This window comes from Ictidomys tridecemlineatus, chromosome 8 (assembly GCF_052094955.1).
Source record: "Ictidomys tridecemlineatus isolate mIctTri1 chromosome 8, mIctTri1.hap1, whole genome shotgun sequence".
Classification (NCBI taxonomy): Eukaryota; Metazoa; Chordata; class Mammalia; order Rodentia; family Sciuridae; genus Ictidomys; species Ictidomys tridecemlineatus.
The window spans coordinates 28,792,734-28,814,195 of NC_135484.1; the positions used below are offsets into that span (position 1 = coordinate 28,792,734).

Sequence of the window (21,462 nt, forward strand, 5' to 3'; positions counted from 1 at the left end):
ACCATAGACCAAGTGACTTATAAACAACAGAAACTTCCTACAGTTTTAGAGGAATTCCGAGATCAGGGTGCTAGCAGATTCTATGTCTAGTGAGGGTCAGTTTCCTAGTTACAGATGACACCTTTTCTCTGTATCTTCATAGGGTAGAAGGGCAAGGAAGCACTTAGCCATGATTGTGTCCTTGCCACTTGGTTTTTTTTTTTTTTTTTTTTTTTTTTTAAAAGAGAGAGTGAGAGAGGAGAGAGAGAGAGAGAGAATTTTTTTTTAATATTTATTTTTTAGTTTTCGGCAGACACAACATCTTTGTTTGTATGTGGTGCTGAGGATCGAACCCGGGCCGCACGCATGCCAGGCGTGCGCGCTACCACTTGAGCCACATCCCCAGCCCCGCCACTTGGTTTTGAAAAAGATAATACAAGCACATATAGTCCCCAATTAGAATAATTTAACTTTAGGATGGTGTTGAAACAGTACCCATATGACTATTTTGTTTTTTTATTTCAGTACAATATTTAATATATTTCTTAAGATATTCAAGATTTTGTTATAAAATAGGTCTTATGTTAGATGATTTTTTCCAACTTTAGGTTAATGTAATTATGCTTTAGTCCATTTAAGGTAGAGTAGGATAAGCAATGATGTTTGATAGATTAGGTGTTAAATATATTTTCAATTTATGGGCTTATTAGAATATAATCCTAATATAAATCAAGGATCTCTGTATGTAAACAAAGTGGATTTTGTGAAATATCTCATTTCCCAGTTCTATTATTACTGACGTGGACATATTAGCTCATGTCTTTAAACTTTTGCGCAGAATGATTTCAAAACTATCTTGTCAGCTCAAGAAGTAGATCATATTGCTGAGGATAAGTCTGTCCTACCGACATGCCAACCACTATGGGGAAGAAATGGTACATTACAGAACATACTTATCAGGAGAATGGCCAAGACATTTTCTGTAGTAAGGCTTGACAGAACAAGGACAAGATAAAGCTAGCGTTAATTCAAAAACAAACCGTTTGATGGGACTATGCTTCCCAACTTTTTAAAAAGAGTTTTACAGTATCAGAAACATAATAAAATCTAATTATAGATGGAAAGGTCATGATTTATCCAGAATCTACTGCTAAATTAAGACAAATAATGAAGTTTGCTATGTAAAATATGACTATCAGAAAAGAACAAGTGGTTTTCATACAAGAAGATAAAAGCACAGTGCATAGAAACACACACTAGAACATAAGCAGATTTTCAAGCCATGTGTTTTTTGTCTTGTGTCTTCGGTATGTTAAGAGAATAGTCATAGCCAAATGGTCAAATCACAGTGCCAAAATGTGGATGACTGGCACATTAATGCTGGTTCCTTGTGTAGCAATTCAATACTTAAATATCAATAAAGGTATGATGGAGACACGCTCCACAGATTTTTCTAGTATTCTAGAGAATGTGTCCTTACCTCCCATCACCCTCCCAAGATTGCTGGTTGTGGGGTTTGTTGACAAAGGTATTGTTTCCACATCAGGATATTTGTAGTTCCAAGACAGGATGATGGTCAGGAATTCATCTATTAACATTAGTTTGTGGGATTGCACTATTCTACTTGGGGCTGCCATACCCCCAGACACCATAGACTGGGTGACTTAAACAATAGACATTTTCTTTCTCACAGTCTTGGAGCTAGAAGTCCAAGATCAAGATGCTGACAGTATTGATTTCTCCTGAGGCCTGTCTTGGTTTGTAGACAGTCACCTTCTCATTATATCCTCACATGGCTCTTTTTCCCTGTCATATATGCTCCTGGTGTCTCTTTCTTTACTTATAAAAACCACTAGTCCTATTGATGAGGGATTTACCCTTATGACCTCATTCAACCATAATTGTTTTCTTAAAGGTCATATGTCCAAATACATATGTGACTTGACATGCTATTTTTAGTTATTTAAGAAGAGGATACAGTAATCAGTGGATACTGTAATAGGAAAAATGAAGTGTGGGATCTTATACAAGGTCTTATGGAATACCCTTGTAATTCTGAAGGGATTCTTTGATGAACAGACCCCTCATGGAAAATCCAGTAAAATTTTCCAAACTTCAGTTTGAAGAGCTCCAGATTGCTAGTAGTCCACACAGTGACAAGCTTGATGTGAGGCTTCCTAAGTAATTCTAACGCAAACACTGACTGCCTTTTTAGTAGTCACCTAGGACTCAAATAAATAAGCATACATTGATCTTGTCTTTGCATAAGTAAGACTCATTAAGGTTGTGGTATCTCAGTGTGGCAGAACTGGGATGAGGAACAATAGGAACAAACCATTATAGAGTTTCCTGAGATTGGGGTTTTGTGCATCATGAAAGGGGCACAATGGGCCTGCAGGTGATCCAGGACACTTGGTGTTCTTGGCATAGGGAACTCCTTATGTGCCACTATCCAGAAATGTATTTTAACCTCCTTTCCTCATTGCTTCTTTCTCCCCATAGATGATTCTAGACAAAGATGGCCTATAAATGTGTTTGGTCTTCTGAAAACAAAGAAAAAGAAAAATCTGGGTTATAAGTCCTGATCCTACCACTGACTAGTTTATTTGACTTACTAGTTTATTTGACCTTAATTTACCAGTTATTAAATTATTTATACATCAAATTCCTCATATGTCCAATGAAAATAAGAATATCTGCCCTCACAGCGTTTTCATGTAGGCTCAGTAATGTAACACACAAGTACCTACTATGCTGTCCAGAACAGGGTAGACATTCAATTGTTTTTAGTTTTTCTCTTCCATGATAGTGTCAAGTAGGAGAATGAAGAAGACAATATCTGGAGAAGGAAGAAAAAGGGGAAAATTAAAGTTTCTACTTTTATATAAGTGGTTTAGCATCAACATAAGAAATTTATAAACCTTAACATCCTGCACTGCAAGTTGTAAATTAAGTACTATGCTAGGCAGTACAATAGGCGTTGCATTTGAACCATTTAGATTATTGTTACTGCCCTTTACCATATAGTGACAAGTTAATTCCAAACATGATACATTAAAATTGCCTGTTGATATGTTAATAAATCTTACTGAATATGTTTAAAGGTACCAGAACTGTTTTGTAAACACTAATAGAATCCCCTGCTGAAAACCCTTCCATCTTTCCATTGGCCATATTATTGAGTCTGAATTCCTTCACCTTGCATGATCTGACCCCTACTTCCTCCATTACCCTAACTTCCCCCACCCTGCTCTCTCGGCTCTCACCCACAATGCTTGGCTCCCCTTATACTGAATTATTTTGAGTTTCTTTTTACTGGACTCTTATACATGTGGTATAATCTAACTGAGATACACTTTCCCTCTGTACCTGGCTAATTCCTGATTATCTTTTAATTTTCCTGCAAAGTCTTAATCAAATATCTCTTGTAGAAATATCTACAATATATCTATTTACCGTGTGTACTTAATGTAACACCAGGCACATTAGGATTTCAGTAGTTGTTAAGTGAATGAATCAGCACTCAATCTAATTGCAAAGGATTACAATTATTTTTTCCATTTCAATAAAGTTGTGTAACCTGTACATTTTGAAACCCTTTTAAAGTAGAGGGGAAAAAAACAGTAGAGTAAGTGTATTCTTCCGAATACTTATTATTATGTCTTACTTTATACAATACTTCAGATCTAATACAGATTAAAATCTCCCTTCCTTTAACTGCTGTGAGGGATTTTTAAATGCTTATTCAGCCACTTCCATACCTTTTGACTTGAGTTTTTCAAGTGTTTTACTATAAAACACAAAGGAAGGAATTCTCACAAAAAGCCCTTTTCTCTTAAATTTGAACCTAGTGAAAGTGAAAGTAAGCTTAGAGGATATTTTCAAAGATAGTCAGAAGATTTAGATTGTTTACAAAAAAAAAACAAAAACTATATGTTTCTAGAGAAACTTATCTCAAAAAGAGACATTAACAATAAACTAGTGATTACAATGAAGTTGAACAATCAGGTTATTCCATTGAGCTTTTCCTTTTTGTGAAACTGTTAACCTTCTGGAGAATTTTCTTTCAGGTGCATCTGCTTACACAGAGAACAGGATCTAAAGGTGTAGTATAAAACACTTCTAAGAAAGTGAATGGCGTGTGAGCTTTTTTTTATTTGCTTCTCAAGTAATTTACTTTAAAAAATTAACATCTGCTATTTTGAAGCTAATCTTAGTGTGTTGAATGTTCTTAACCATTTCTCAGTCCCACAGTCTTTTATCTTGCTGCTCCTGCTGTCTTCCCACCACCCCTGGTTCCATTAGCAAACCCTGAGACAGCCTCAGACTTACCCAAGTACTGCTTTGGTTTCAGCTGCTCTACTGCAACAGGAAGTGAGTGTTGGGGGTTTCTCTGTGGCACAGTTGTGATAAAGCTGTGGTGGTCTTATCTCTCTCTTAGGTAGTGGCTCTTTATGACTATACAGCGAGCCGATCAGATGAACTAACCATCCATCGCGGAGACATTATCCGAGTGTTTTTCAAAGATAATGAAGACTGGTGGTATGGCAGCATAGGAAAGGGACAGGAAGGTTATTTTCCAGCTAATCATGTGGCTAGTGAAAGTAAGTTTTATGCTCCCTTCCTGGTTTACTAATATGGTCTAACTGATAGTCCAAGATCTTATCATTTTTTACCCTTTAATTTACTGTCTTTGTAATCTTTGCATGTTTACCAATGGGTTTTTCTTTTCATACTCATGATGTAAAAAAACAAAAAGAGGAGGCACTAGCATGCCCCAAAACTGCTGTATTCTGCAACTGGAATGTTTGCTGATTGTACTTGTCATCCCAGGGGACTTGCCCCGTGACTTCAGCTTTCTCCCTTAGTTCCTTTTACCCTGCCACCAGCTACATACATTTTCATCACCTCTTCTCTCTCCACAGTGACTCCTCAGCTGACGAGCATCCTAAGAACCCTTAGTTCCCCAACTCCCACTTTGCACACTTCAGTCCTAACTGGTCACCTGCTAAAACAAAAGTTCAATAGATTGTTCCATCTCAAGTATATTAAGCCTTCGCTTGTGAAAGGAAAAAAATCAACTAGAAAAGAAATTCTAAATATGAATTCTGAATGCTGTAGATTCACAGCCAGGCCTTGAGAGGTGAAAATAGAACTAACAAAGCCTGAAAATAAAAGAAATGATTTTTTAAAAAAGGAAAAAATTATGGTAATACTTCTTCAAAAGAATTCTTCCTATCAGTAGTTAACTTGCAGTGTGGAGAGAGCACAATTGCCAGGGACCATGAAGATTGCCTTCTAATCCTAGCTCAGCAAGTTACAATGAGGTGCCTCAGTTTCCTCCTGTGAAAGAAAGACATTGAGCTATATCAATTCTAATTTTCTTCCAGAAACACTAAAATCATGTGATTTTGATTTAAAATGTAGTAAATTGAGAACACTCTGTTTAAATATTTTTTGTTAAGTCTTCTGTTACCACAAAGAAGTAATTGTTATAAATAATGGTTGGTTTTCAGGCTAGTCTGTGAAACCCCATCTAACTCAAACCATGACTGAACAAAGGTACTATTGATTCCTAACCTAAGTTCTGAATTTTGAGAGCAAAACAGATGGGAGGAAGAAGAATTTGTTTCCTCCTTAATTAGTGAGTGCTGGTCTAATTCTAGATAAAACTCTCTTTGGCACCTTCATAGTACTGTGTCTGTGCCCTAATCCTTCCCCATACCCCTCTCCCCATTTTCTCAAGTGGCCCCAAGTTCACTGCAGATCCTTTCCCCAGCTTATCTGCTGCCTTCAGCAAACTCCTTCCCTTTAAAAAGATATATATATATATATATATATATATATATATATATATATATATATATATATATATATAATTATATATATAATTATATATATAATCTCCAAATTACCTACTTCTCTCTCTTGCAGCATAATTCTTAATTTTTTCTGTGCCACTGTTTTAATTATTTTTTCCTAAATAACAAATGACTGATACCTCTTAAATATACTTTTCCTAGAGGTATATTTTTATGTTTAAAATACATAATGGAGAAAACTTAAAATGATCTGAGAGGAAGGGAGAAATATTAGGACAAGCTAATTCCTGAGTACATGTAAGATAGCATTTAAGTCATCTCCCAAAAGCTTAGTACTTCTAACTTTCAGAATGTAAAAATATCCATGCTTGCCTTTCTCTCCTTTCCAGTGATGGCTCTTGCACAGAATCAACAGCCAAGGTTAAAAAGGGGTAGCTAAAAATCAAGAGCTGCCCCACAATCAAAACTACTCTGGAAGATTTGGTAATTTTAACTAGGTATTACAGTCCATTATTCCTGTAAGATTCAAGTGAAAACATCTACACCTTTTTTTTTTATCTGGCAGTATATGAAGATTGTGTGCCTTTGGGGATGGTGGTATTAGGTGTTTTAACTTCAGTTTATAGATATAACCTCTTAGGCTTGCAAGTCCTGACAGGTTATAGATATTTGATCCTCAGTGAGTTATAAAATTTGTTTTTCTTTCATAATAATCAAGTCAAATCTCCGAAATATATTACGATGATGGTTGGTGGTTGTACACAGAATTCATTTCTTATCTTGAGACCATTCTGCAACTGATAAAACTCCTTATTATGTCCCAGAATAATTGATGGGGGGTGTGTTTTTTGGGTTTTTTTTTTTTAGTTTTTTGTTTTGGCATCGGTCATTGCTTCTTGGAAGAGCACTGTAAAGACCAGAACAAACAGGGAAGAAAACTTTCAGACTACCCAAGAATATAATAATTGAATTCTCATACTACATCAGAAGAGAATTTTCTTTTCCCTTTTATCCTGCTTTTTACTTGAATTTAACAAAAACTGAACTGCCTGGTTTTTACACTCGAGGGGAAAAAAAATGATTCTCAGCAGCATATTCCACTCTAAAAATAGTAAGAGGAATTATTCCTGATCTTTATCTGAAGCCAAATATGCAAAACAAATGATCTAAAGGAATATATATATTAACAGAATCTATACCTGCTGTTCAATTGAGAACCATGTCCTTTAAGAGAACAGCACAATGACAGAAAATGGTACCCCATTATTATAAAGGACTTATTTTCTTTGTATCTTAAGTCACTGGAAAGAAGAACATGATCAGCTTCCCTTAAACACATCTAACACTCTTTTCTGTAAGAGATAAAGAAACCCAATAATAATACCAACCCATATCTAAAGCCAGCTAATATATCTTACAATCTTAGTTGTACATTTTTGATCAAATATAGTTTAGCATTTTCTTTCACTTCAGAGTTGCTTTTAACCAAAATAGAGTTTTGTTTTTAAGTCTTTAAAATTCCTATATAGCTCTGTAGGTTTAATATCCTGTAAGATTTAATAGATCATATAGAGTGGAGTAATATATTTTAAACTGTAAAGTTCAACACTGTATAGATTCAACATCATGATAGTCCTGGAACCATGCTTCTTCGTTTCATTCTATCTTCCCAAATTATCCTTTTCCTGTATCTCTGCCTGGTGAAAACCTGCCTACTCAAAGTCCATCACACTCCCACATCTTTCTTTCAGCATTTTTTCATCCCCACATTACTTTGTTTTGTTGTTATTCTCTTTCAAGTAATACCACATTGTATCTTATATTGCAGTTACTTGTGAACATGTCTGTCCCTGACCAGATTATAAGCTCCTTGAGAGCAAAAACTGTCTTTTGATCATCTTTCTATCTCCAGCAGTACCTAGTAGACAACCTTGCTTACAGTAGGTTCCTGGTGATTGGGGATTGAGATAAAATGAAGTAAGCATCTCTCTTACCATATAGTAAGTGAGAATGGTACCATCTACGTTTCTGAAATCCTGCTGATAAAAATTGTCCAATAATAACTAATGTTTAAGTCAACAAATTTCCATCATGAATAAGTGCTATATAGAGTGTTGCTATACCAAGGAATTGAACATTAATTTCTCTTTAATTTCATATATGCTTCCTCTGTTACTATAACCCTCCCCCAAATAGTGCTTCTCAATATAAATACATAAATTCCTTTTTCACTTCCAGCACTATATCAAGAACTGCCTCCAGAGATAAAGGAGCGCTCCCCTCCTTTAACCCCCAAGGAAAAAACCAAAACAGAAAAGCTTTCAGGTCCTCAAAAGGTAATTGTTTTAAGAATTCAAGTATTGTATATGTATGTTAATTTTTTCACTCTCTCTGCATAAAATGTTTCTATATTTTCATGCTTATAATCCTTCATTGTTTACATTATTTCTTTTGATCTTGGCACCAACATTATGAAATACATAAGGCAAATGTTGTTATAGCCATTTTCCAGATAAGGAAACTGAGGAGGCTCAGAGAAAATAAAGTAGACCCCCCCCGCCCCAAATCACAGTCTAAGTGATAGGACGAGACCCCAAAGTAGAACTTGTGACATTAAGTGTGATGCTATTTCCACTCTATATTTGTTTCTTCAACTTTGATAATTGATGCTACTGTCAGCTCCACCTGGGAGGTACACATTTATGCTAAAGGTCACTGGAGTCTACACGATAAATGTGTTCTGTCTTTCTGGAGTATTTCTTTTACTTGCCAGTAATCTAAAACACTTTCAAGTTAAAATGAATGTGGATGTATTATCAGCCATAGAAATGTGGGTTATTTCTTTCTTGTTGTTGTTGTTTTGTTTTGTCTGTGCCATCAGATTCCTCAGAGACATCAGTCACTCTTCTTCAGATGTTAGTAATACTTCAGTGAAAGGTTTAACAAGCACTGTACCATTTATATTTATATATATATATATATATATATATATATATATATATACACACCATTTTATATATATATCTTGTTTTATTAAGTGACAGTAGCTCTTGCCTAAGTGACAGTAGCTCTTGATTGAGTAGCCTCACTGTTTCTTAACTCTGGTGAACTGACATCTACTTTTTTTTTTTTTTAACAAATATTGGTTAAGAAACATATAATTACAATATCATGATAAAGTTCTTTTGAACCTGTCATGTACCATTCAGCCATTAAACCTGTATTTATCGAGTTCTTAGTTCCAGGACAAATATTTTTAGTCCCCACCAAAACAGGAGTGAGTAGACAAGACACTTGGGAGAAATTCCAACAGACTGGGAACTGTAATGAGACTAGGTGCACAATGCGAGTTCCCAGAGAGTTCAAGTGCTTGACTTGAGGCTTTTAGGATGAAAAAATATATTCTATGTAGATGAACTTAGAAAACACATTTGAGGGTAAAAAAAAAATTTTTTTGCACATACCTTACTTCAATGATGATTTTTAATGATTAGGTCTGGGGAACATGGAACATGGATCTAATGGAGAGAAAAGAGAAATGCAGGAACCAGGCTATTGAGAGCTTATTGCATTGTGCTAAAATGCTTTAATTTTATTCTCCAGACAAACGGAATTCATTGAAAGAGATAACTCAGGGAGTGGTTTGTAAGGATTTGCATGTTAAAGAGATCATTTTAGGGCCTGTGCTCAATGGCAGAGTGCTTACCTGTGTGAGTCCCTGGGTTGTATCTGTGGCACTGAGGGCGGGCGGGTAGGAATTGTTCTAGTGACAGAATAGTATTTGGATAAGAGGTACCTAAAACCTAGTGCAAGGAAACTAGGAATCCATAGAAATAAAATATGCAACGCTGAACTAGTGGGGATAGAGAAATAGGGAAATAAGGTATAATTGGCAGAATTTTATAGTTCAGTGAATATGATTAATGAAGGAATGTTGGACTTTTCTAAGAACCCTAGCTTATTATACAGCTGAATAGATGGTGGTACTGTAGGAATTATAAAGTGAACAAGGAAGATTTGGGGAGATAGAGACAAGGGATGGTGAGTAGTAGGAGATAAACTCGGTTTTAGACATCTCAATTTATTAGTGTCTATAGTGTTCCCTGATAGAAGTATTCATCAAAGGTCAGAAATGCAGGATTGAATTTTGAGAGAGGATTGAGATTCAAAATTAGATGAAGAGAAATTAGTGTATTCATTGTATTATATCAGTAGATAGAAGCTTGTAACAGAGACTGTAGTTCAGAAGAGCGTTGTCAAGTTCTGACAGACAGCCAAGGATAAAACCCAATTGAACACTAGTATTAAGGAAGTCCAAAAAAAAGGAAATATTAAGAAAAAAATATTTTAAAAAATAGTTAAAGAATGAAAAAAAAAGTGCCTTAGACGCTAGGAGAGAAAAGTTCAAGGAGAATATAGTCATAAATAGCCAAGCAGGAAAGTTACCTAAGCATTTGGTAATCAAAAGGATTCTAGTAGCTTTGCACCAGTATCAGTGCAGTAATGAGGATTAAGGGTAGATTAAAAATTGAATGGTGCCTCAGCAAGGGAACTCATGAATGTCATTCTCAACATTTCACTTAAAAGAATAAAAAAGGATTGAATAGTGGCTGGAGGAGTGACCTGGTGTCCAGGAGTGATTTTTTTTTAATATTGGAGAGACATAAAATTATATACTAAGGAGACAAAGCCAATGGACAGGTTCAAGACCCATAAAACACATCAACGGTACAAGTGATCTTAGAGGAAGTGGGAAGTTTTTTTGTTGTTGTTGTTTTGTTTTTTAATCAGAAAGATATATATAGATGAGCCTTGACTTAGAAGAGTGGTTCTCACATAATGTCGATTTTGCCTCCCAGTAGACATTATTTGGCAATGTTTGATGACATTCTTTGTTATTTCACCTAGAAGGAGGGGGATATTACTGGCATCTAGTAGGTAGAGACCTCTCAGGGTCAAATCTAGATCCTACTAGTTTGATACCCCCAGCCATGGAGCTATCAGAGGAGCTACCGTAAATAATGTTGCTAAACCTTCTAGAGTACAGAGGACAGCCCCCTTCAGCAAAGAATTATCTGCCAAAAAAAAATGTCAGCAGTGCTGAGCTTAGAGCAATACCCTTCTAAGGCAAGTAAGTGTGGATGAGAATGAAAATAAGTTGATACAGTTGAAGTATAGAAAGAATATTTTTATGCTTTCCAAAACAGAAATCAAGGTCCACATCTAATGTGAGGAGCAAAAGAGTGAGATTAAAAAGAGACTATTTGAATCCCTCAAGAAAAGTAGGAGCAAGAGTTCATTTGGGAAATGTAAAAAAGATTTCTCAGTAATTCTGGTAACTGCTGTTGGGATACCATGAAAATGTAGGTTCCACAAATCTCTGTAGTTGCATTTTTTTAAAATGTTTTCCTTTTTCCTAAGTTTTTTTGGTTGTATATGGACACAGTACCTTTATTTTTTTAATTCATTTTTGTGTGGTACTGAGGATCAAACCCAGTGTCTCATACATGCTAGGCAAGCTCTCTACCACTGCACTATACCCTATCCCCCCCTAGTTGTATTTTTTTCTTCAATGGTGCTCAGTATCTTGGGCATAGCAGTGGAAAAGGTAAATTCAGTTTGAAATGGATTTGAACTTGTATGTATGTTAGAGGAACAAGAGGGTAAGAGATGTGATAGCCTTGGTAAGAGCCATTGGAGTGATATACCATGGAGGATCAGCCAGATTGAAGAAGATGGAGAATCAAGAGAAGACTGACACACTTAGAAAGCTAGGTTCCTTGCAAGTTTCCAATAAGCTGTCCTTGCCCAGGTGGAGGCATAGAAGTGTACGGTAAGGGCTTAGCAAGCTGGAGCAACTATAGTGTTTAAGGCCAGAAACTCTCTTGCTTATTTAATATTTTATGTATCAAGTACTCCAGGTAATGACTGATAGAGTGTGCATAAGAACTGAAGTGAAATAACATTGAGCTGGTTCAGGAACTATGACCCAGAGTGTCAGACAGCTTGTTCTCTTCAACATTAAAATTCCAGGTGATAGCAAAAATTGGTTTATAGAGTAAACTGATGAAGCAGGAGCCAATGTCCTTAATTATTGTGGTAGAGCACAGGTCTCATCCTTGGCTCTTGTTGCAGTCACCTAAGAAATTAAAAAACTGAATATTGGTGTCCATCACCACACCCTGCAGATTTGATTTAATTGATCTAGAATGGAACGAGAGTTTTTTAGGTGATTTTAATTTGCAGTTGACATTGAGAACCATAGTGTTAGAGAACCCATGAGGTCCAAAGGTGGGTGGCCACCACAAAGATAAGTAGAGGGTGTTATAGCCAGGTGTCAAAACATCTAAGGAGAAGTGCTTTGGAAGTACAGTAGCCTAAAATTAACAGAAGAAGAGCTAAGAGGAAACCAGTATTAGCTGCTGGCTACCATGATTCACAGTTAGATATGTGAGAAAACAGCCTATGCTACAAGGAACTGAAAGGAAAAATGGTTTCTGGATAAAACAACAGTTTCAAGTAACAGCAAGAACATAAAGTAATGGTTACCTGCAATAGTTTGGGTACTAATAATAATACAGTCAAAGGAATTTGCAAAGCAAGAATTGGAATTCAACTATGTGCAAATGTTATAGTGTAACATTACCCATTGTTCACAGTTTGGTACAGATTTAAGAATTTAGGAAGATGCTTGTCTTATCAGGTTTTGTTAAGGTTATCAGGTTTTGTTAAGATTTGGCTTAACAAATCTTCAGTAGTCCAATGGCTTAAACAACAAACATTTATTTCTTATAGTTCTGGAGAATGGGAAGTCCAAGATTATAGTGCTGGTAGATCCAGTGTCTGAAGAGGGCCACCTTTCTGGTTTTCAGCCCTGTTGCATCCTCACAGGGCAGAGGACAGAAGGAAGAATTCTCTGTGTCTCCTCTTATGAAAGTACTAATCCCATTCTTGAGGATTCCACCCTCATGACCTCATTACTTTCCAAAACTATCACATGAGGGTTAGGATTTCAACATATGACTTCAGGGAGAAACAAGCACATAACTCATAATAATGCTAATTTGAATGTACTCCCTAAAATAATTTAATGCAGTAGAATCATTTATAACATTGGCATGGGGAATCATTATGATAGCTAACAAGTTTGGTCTATATCAAAAACTATGAGCAATATTATGAAAATATGGCCTTTACTTGTAGTGACTTACTGATATCCCTGACTTTGCATCATGCTGACCAATGAAATTGAGGCTAACTCCACCTCTAAGTGTATTCTTGTTCAGTACCCATGAATTAATTCTGCGTGAGCCAGAGGAAATTAAAGGGACTCTCGGTATCTTTTTGGCTACCTGTAAGGTTGGTATTGTCCTTCCTCTTCTATGTCTCCTAGGAGAAGAGATATGCAAGATTCTGGCACATTTACCAACAGAGCAGGTGTGTTCATTTCTCTGTGATCCCCAGTGTGCCTGTGTTCCTGAGGATAGGGATTACTGATTCCAAGATTCCCAATTCTCACTGCTGAGCCACTGCTCTGATTAGATGGACTCACTACATAATGATCTTAGTTTAGAGTGTAGTTGATTTGGGGGTTTTGTGTGGCTTTTTTCCCTTACAGACTAATCTCCACGCTTCAGACACTCCTTTACATTCATCTTAGCAGATCAGTTCCTCAGATAGCTGTCTTGACCCATAACTGTCTGCTTCAGGCTAATCCCACTGATTCCCTACCCTAATTCTAATAGACTTCAAGGAACGTACAGTCATGCAAAATAAATCACTTTATAAAATAAAATAGGTAAGGCTGAGGGCATAGCTAACATGCAGGTGTTCCTGAATTCAATTCCCAGCATTGAGAAAATAATAGAAAATACATAGGAAGGTAATCCAGAAGTGTTCAGAGGATAACCCCTTTAGGCAAGGGAATAGTAAAACTCTCATGGAAGAAATGAAACTTGAATTTGAAGGCATTGAAGTTTAAGATACAAGGATTCTTTTAGTTGAAGAACATGATTTGATCTGCTTTAGCTGAATCCATGTTTTAGGATAGAATTCTACAGGGGACTGAAGGAGTTGTTCAGTGTAGAGCACTTACGTGGCATGTGCAAGGCCCTGGATTTGATCCCTGGTCCTGCAGGGGAAAAAAAAAGAGGGAGTGGGGATGAGAGAGTTCTTCCCTTATTTTTTCTCCTAGGATATAGTATATGTATATTACACAGTGTTTTACTTCTCTTATAGAAGAAAGAAATGACCTATGCTTATGTAAAAAGAAGTCCCTGAGACACATAATGTTGGCCCTATTAAAATATTATGGGTACACAGAGTTATGAAGCTAACAGCCAACCCTTGAGAAATATGAAACTGAGCTTCCTTAACACCTGGCTAGTTGCATTTTAAGTTTAGTTCCTTTATCAAAATATATATGGTTTGATTTTATCAAGATCCTGCCTTAGAAACCTACCACAAAATCCATCAGATGTTTAACTTCATGTTCAAGTCTTATTATCACGTGTGAGATATATTTTTTAGAAAGAACTTGAAAAGTAGTTTCTGATAAATGATTAGGATTGTGTGGGGTCTGAGTTCATAGAATTATAAAATTAATGTTAGGAAAGGACCTTAGAGATCATCCCTGATGGTTCTAATCAATTCCTTCATTTTACAAATTAAAATTGAGATCCAAAAAGTTAAGAGATTCATTCAAAATGACCTGCTAATTAGGATAATGGCCTTAATATTCTCAGGCCAGTTCCCTTTTTCCTTCACCCACCTAGTCAATGATGCACATCGTCTTTACCTGCACAGTTGGCCAGGTTTGTGTCACCGTGCTTTTTACATTCCTGTTTTATGTTTGTTTCATTGTGCCCTTTTTCATGTGGAAGTTCTAAATAGTGTATTCTGTATGCTTTTTATTTTTGTTTTTGAAACAGTCTTGATATATTGCCCAGGCTGGCTGCAAATTCCTGGGTTTGAGCAATCCTCCTGCTTTAGCCTCCTGAGTAGCTGAGACTAGTCTTATACCTGTGCCCAGTCCTATGCTCTATACTTTAAAGGAAAAAGAAAAATTCTTTTTAATTTTTTTTTCTTATTCAAACTGTACAATAAGAAGCAAAATTATACCTTTTAATGGCTTGGCAGCTGCCACCTCTTAAAAATTTATCCCAGTGGAACGCACCTGCTCTGTTGGTAAATGTGCCAGGTACATTCCAGCATTTAATCTGGCTTATTGAAATGGTGGTGGGTGATGGCAACATTGGTTGCTGACACTTTCACTGCACAAGGAGAAAGCAAAGGTTGAGTTATTCCTGAGGATAGGCTGGAGAGTCCCCAGACAAATCAATAACTACTTATACAACAGGGTCTTGCTAAGTTGCCGAGAATGGCCTTGAATTTGTGATCTTCCTGCCTCAGCCTCCTGAGTCCCTGGAATTAAAGGCCTGTACCACTACCCCTGACAATAGTGTTATATAGCACAACTTTAGGTACTCTGAAGACAGAGAAATACCCATAAACACTGAAGGTAATCTATTTATTGTCTACTATTTTTCTACTATATTTATTTATTTTTTTTGTGGTGGTGGTGGTGGTTTTGGGGAATAAACCCAGGGCCTTGCATATACTAAGCAAGTGCTCTATACTTAACTTATATTTAAAGAATTTTCCTTTATGTCTTTCTCATCCCATGAATTAAATTTTATACAAAATAATATGTAGGTGAAATTTATTTTCCTATTTAGTAAATTTTACTTTATCTTTATTTAGTTCTAATTTGAGTCCATAAAGTTTAACCTCTGTCACCTCTCATTCTCTTGTAAAGATCTTCCATTAAAACTCAGAGAATAATACAAGTTCTTAATAAAGATAACATGATTTTTCTAATAATCAATGATAAGTATTTGTAAGACATTTTTCACATTTCTCAGTGTTATGAGCAGAGGACATTTTGTGCTTTTATAAAAGCATTGGTAGACTTATCTGAGGGAAGTATCTTTGAATGCTGATTATATTTAAAGTACAAAAATAAGTGATAATTCGCTGGATCAAGCATGCTATATTTAGCATGCCCTCTGACAGGATTCTCTGTTGTTTGATAGAATAACATTGTATTTGCTGCTCATGTTTTCAAAGAATAACCTAAATGTCAGAGACATTTCTCTGAAAACGTGTTACAGATCTAAAATGTGAAAGATATGATTGGGAGAACTTTCCACCAATCATTCTGTCATAAATTATCCTTTAGATAGTGGCTGAATTGATTATCAGTCACCCTGTCTTCTGACTTGACAAGCAGCATGACCTTTTTCTGGAAGTTCTCTGACAGCATAGCTCTGTTGTCCTCTTGCTTTGTCAACCACTCTACTTCAGGGTTTCTCAGCCTCAGCACTGTTGGCATTGGGGACTGGTAAGTCTTTGTTATTGGGAAAATGTTGTTCATTATAGGATGTTTAGCAGGCTCATTGGCCTGTACTCACAAGATGCCAGAAGCAACTCTTCCCAGTCATCACAATTAAAAATAAGTTCCAGACATTGCCAAATTTTCCCTAAGGGCCAAAACACCCCCCACTCCACAGTCAAGAACCATTGTTCTTTCTTTTTTAATAGAAACATATATGTGATAGAATGAGTGTTTTTCCCTTAAATTACCTTTTTTTCATTTTAAGAATTTGTTAATGAAATTTTGCTTTCATTATTTCATTACCTTGCAAGGATAGGAGCAGTGGTGTTGGAGTTATAGAGCACTGTGCTTAAAAACAGGTTGGGCTACAGGTTAGTGGTAGAGCACTTGCCTAGTGTCTATAAAGCCCTAGACAAGGATAGGGGTTGTCACATAAAGATGGATCTAGCTGTTTGAGACTCCAGGTGATGAGTAGATATAAAATATCTCAATTAAATTTAAATATGTATTGACTACAGTTTATTTTATTTGCTTGAGAAATTAACTATGCTCATTTTTGCATGGACAATGGAAAATTAACCATGTGTCAATGTTCTGGTTGTTATTACTTAGTAGTCATAATGTGGTTATAATGATCACTATTTTGACATGATTCTCCTTTAGGTAACATAAAAAGGGAAGAACCTAGTGTCTCCTTTGTTCAGACAAAGCATGCATTCAATAAGATCTTTTTCAACGTATTGGAAGAAATTTACTTTAATAACACTTTTACTTAAATTTTTTTGTACATGATAAGTCTTTTCTCTTCTTAAAACCTGTTACTGCTTCCCCATTGCTATAGATGTATTTAAGCAGCATCTCTTGCATACCTATCTTAACACAGAGGATTTCCTGCTGGTCCCACTGACCTGATTTGGGAAGAACTATTCTCTAGTGATGGAGATTAGTGGATAGCTCAGATCCAAAAGAGGAAATGAATAATCCAAATGATTGCTCAATTTGCAGGAATTGTAAGATATGGGGTGGTGTTCTGGTGTTTCCTGACATCTTGGTGATCTACAAGATTTAATTCTTTCCAAACCAGCTCATTTAAGACACCTGGGAAATAAGTGCATGGAAACAGCATTATTTAGCAGTTTGATGCCAGATGCATGAAGAGAACTTGGAATGTGTAACTTGTTTCACTAGCCCCTACCCTGAGAGCTTGTCCATTTTCTCACTTCTACTCTGGTGTGTAATCATTGCTTTAAAAAAAAAAATCACATTTGACTGTCTCTATGTTGGGTTTGTTGGATTTGTGATTAATTGCCTCAGTGAGGCCATGGTATTGGTCATCTTTTTTTTTTTTTCTTTCCATTTGACTCATTACCCCAGTTCTCTGTGGCACCTAATTTCTCAAGCTCCTAACATCTTACTCCAAGTTGACTTTGACTCCTGCTTTCTTGAACAGATGCCATCTAAAATGAACTCCCTCAAATTTTCAACCCACTTGCTATGTATTTCTGCAATTTTACTCTCATTCTTCAGCTGTTTTGGGGTCTCAAAGAAGTTGACCTTTCTGTGGCAGACTTCTCCACTTGAGTTTTTAGTCATTTTTCCCCTCTTACATTCTTCCAGCCCTTACCCATGATTCCCCAACTTCTCTCCCCCACTTGCTTTGGCGTCTTTGTGGTTTACTCATTTAAAACATATTTGAATGCCTGTTCTTCTTCTAGGCATTATGTTAGAATGGAGTCTGGATGGTATAATGGTCAATAAATCAGAAGTGGTCCCTACATTATAGTCTAGTAGGTAAAAATGACATTAGTGTTAGAGTCACAAAACTAAACATATAATCAATAAAAGGATAGTGGTAAGAAACTATGAAGCCGTTTGTCGAGAAGTAGTTGAGTTGGTTTTTAAGAGGAGCCATGCAGTTTTTAAGGGATACATTTGAGGCATTAGAAGTAGCAGGGGAAGCCAGGCACAGTGGTGCATGTCTGTAATCCCAGCAGTTTGGGAGGCTGAAGCAGGAGGATTACAAGTTCAAAGTCAGCCTCAACAACTTAGCAAGGCCCTAAGCAATTTAGTAAGACCCTGTCTCTAAATAAAATATAAAAAAGGCTGGGGATATGGCTTAGTGGTTAAGTACACATGAGTTCAATCTCCCAGTAACGAAAGAAAGGAAGAAAGCACTTGCAAAAGCCTAACCTGGCTTAATGTTGCATCATGGTTGGAGTTTAGGATGCAAGGTTGAAAGGAGGAAGAGTTGAACCTGAAAAACATGGACAGAATCAGGAAGGTCCTTGTACGTCATATTAAAGAGCAGGATTTTTTTCTGAAGATATAAGGGAGCCATTTGAAGCATCCAAAAGCTTATTCTAGGTCTAAGGGTGTAGCTCGACAGTACAGCATATGTTTAGTGTTTGTGCTTAGCATTGGTTCAGCCCCTGGTACCAACAGTGACCAAATAAGCTCATCTAGAAACTCTGTAAAGATTAGTAAAAGCATTACTATAGGAAATAAGATGGGGGTGGGGGCTGTTGCAATAATCCAAGCCAGAAATAATGAGGAGCTAAAATTTGGTGACTAAATCCATGTGAAGAAAAAGAAGAATCATAGGAGTTTAATTTGAACATCTAAGAATTTATAATACAGAAGGTGTGCAGTAGCCAGTTACAGATATCTTATAGGCATGAGACTTAGGAGAGATATGCTAAAAGCTCAGGTTTATTTACAAGGTATTTTGATGAAATGGGTGGATAAGTGTGTTTACTGTTGTGCTGAAACTAGCTTAACTGAAAAGTGAAACAATTGCCCAGTCATTTGGAAGAAAACTCAAGATCCCAGTTCAGGTTTTTATTTGGAAATCATTTACATAAATGTGCTTATTACATAGGAATAGAGGAGTGTAGAGAAGGAAAAGGGCAAACATTATAAGTCAGGCCTAAAGGAACATGAATTTTTTACTTGGGAAGGATGTTGCTGTACGAAAGCTACTGCCCAGTGTAGCCCTGCTCTCTGCCCACAGCAATCTCTAGTCTCCCGTTGTCCAGTCTGTAACACATCTTTTACCTGCCTGCTGGAGATACCTTCTTAAGACAGAAACCAAGTCATGTAATATATCAGCACAGAAATCAGCTTTAGTTGGTTCTGTATTTTTCGTGGAGTTCAGTTCTCTTTAAGTTTTTAATGTAGGTCCTACTGCTCAATGGTAGACGTTTTGACCTGTTTTCATTATCTTCCAAACCATCCTTCTGAGTATGTTTCCTTTAAAGACACATCCCTCAATCTTTTGCTCACTCTGCTTTCTCAAACTGTTCCCATTTTCCAGTTATCAGAATGTAGCTTACCCCCTAAGATCCAGCTAGATGTGTCCCCTGCATCCTTCTCAAAAACCTCTATTCCTAAGTTGAGGCCTCTCTCCTTTTATTTCTATGCATTTCCCTCACCCTTGTTGGTTACCTACACAACTTTTCCCCATTCAGTCATGCACTTTCAGAGAACAGGAGCTCCTTCTCACTCAGGATTGCATCTCTAGGGTATCTAGCCCAGTGCTTTGCTCTTAGCGTGGGACCCATATGCATTTGGTTTTGGTTTTGGCATGATAAGTATCCAAAACTATAAATCATGAGTCAAAGTGGTCTTCACTCTATTACAGTATGATTCTACAAACCACATCTCAATGCAGAGGATTTTTTTTAAAGGAAGAATATTGTAATTGAAGGATTTAGCATCAAATAAATCAGATACGTGAATAGTAATAAATTCCAAAATCAAAAATCAACTCCAAACTAGATGAATGTATTGTAGCAAGCTCTCTTTCAAGAACTCACCTAGTCTAGTGGTTTTCAAACTGTTTTCTGTAGAGGGCTCTCAGGATAGGACTGGGGAGGCAGGGCGTGCCAGGCCATGTAAACCCTACTTTCACCCAGAGTGATTCTGTTTTCACATGTTTATATATGAGACTTTCAATAATTTTGCTATTACATCAGTTTGAAAACACTAGCATAACCTTCATACAACTTCTGTATCTTTGGAACTCTGGGCCTCCATTTCCTCATCTGCAAAATAAGAGAATGGTGCTATGATAGCTTGTGCTTTTATGCTGAGCCCCTTTATTCCTTTCCAAGAAAAAAAAAAAAAAGAAGAAAGACACAAGAAATATTACAAGGCTTATTCAGGCCTCACAGAGTTACTAACAGAACCAAGAGTAGAATTTAACTACCAACCTTAATTGACATTTTTCCTCTTGCATCAGTTTTTTAAAAATTCCTACAAAGTAGATATAAGCAAACTATAGATATTATTTGGAAAAGGTAGATGTGAGCAGGTATATAAACAGCATGTAAAAATGAGCTATACCATGTAATAAATTTGCCTTATTTAAAGCTGGTGTGCTAGCTACAACCTGTATTGATTAAACATTTACCTGATTTTATGTTCATTCTTCAGATTTATAGAAATATTTGGGTTAGTTGTTTGCATGGCCCATTTCTCTTTTACAAATCAATAAATGAATTGTTTTCTTCTTGATAAATCTTCACATAATCAGTGGAAGCATTTAAAATCATTTCATTAATCATTCTTTCATGTTTAAATCTCATTGCATCTAAATTAAAAAGCATCCCTAAGAAGTTGTGAGGGTTTGGGAAGTAAGAGTCTCTAGATTCTGCTCCTTTCATTCATCTTCTTCGCTTTGCTCATCTTCCTCTCTTCATCCCCTCCTCTCCAAATCAAGGGTATCCATGAAGAGGAAACGAAGTCACAAAACAACTGAGAGGTGTGTGTGGAAAGGAGGGAAAGAAGGGCAGTCATGCTCCTTGGCCTTGTTGATGGTGGGGGTTGTTTATGGGCTGATCACATTCCAGCCTTGGGGGCTTTTTTGTTTAAAGATAAAGTAAAACAAAACAGCTCACAGAGACACCTCCTTCTTCCCCCTCCTTCTGCCTCCATGAGTCACTACCCATATGGCGCTGCTGCTGAGACCAAGGAATGAGTGAGTAAAGGTGTTTAGAAGTGAAGTATTGGTCCTAATTAAATAAGTGTCCTTTGCAAATAAGTGTTAAAACTTTGAAATATGGATCCCTTACTAATTTATAGGATTTGAAGATAGGCTAAGCCACCTTTGCATCATAAAAAAGGAATTGGGTGTGCCAGTTATAGTAATGTAGTAATACAGTAGAAAAGATGGCAGGAACAACCTACTTAAACTTTCTGGGGCTATCACAGCATCTATTGCAAATGAATAAACTATAACAGGCAGGATTGGTAAGACCTGCCCAT

At 36.5% G+C, this 21,462-nt stretch overlaps 1 protein-coding gene across 1 annotated transcript in view; it reads left to right on the forward strand.

The window, feature by feature from the left end:
• Nucleotides 1-21,462, forward strand: part of LOC144364801 (jouberin-like) — a 64,851-nt gene that overhangs the window by 24,502 nt on the left and 18,887 nt on the right. The window contains exons 3-4 of the mRNA XM_078018502.1: nucleotides 4,421-4,583; nucleotides 8,040-8,137. Of these exons, the coding sequence (XP_077874628.1) occupies nucleotides 4,421-4,583; nucleotides 8,040-8,137 (261 nt within the window). The remainder of the gene's footprint in view (nucleotides 1-4,420; nucleotides 4,584-8,039; nucleotides 8,138-21,462) is intronic.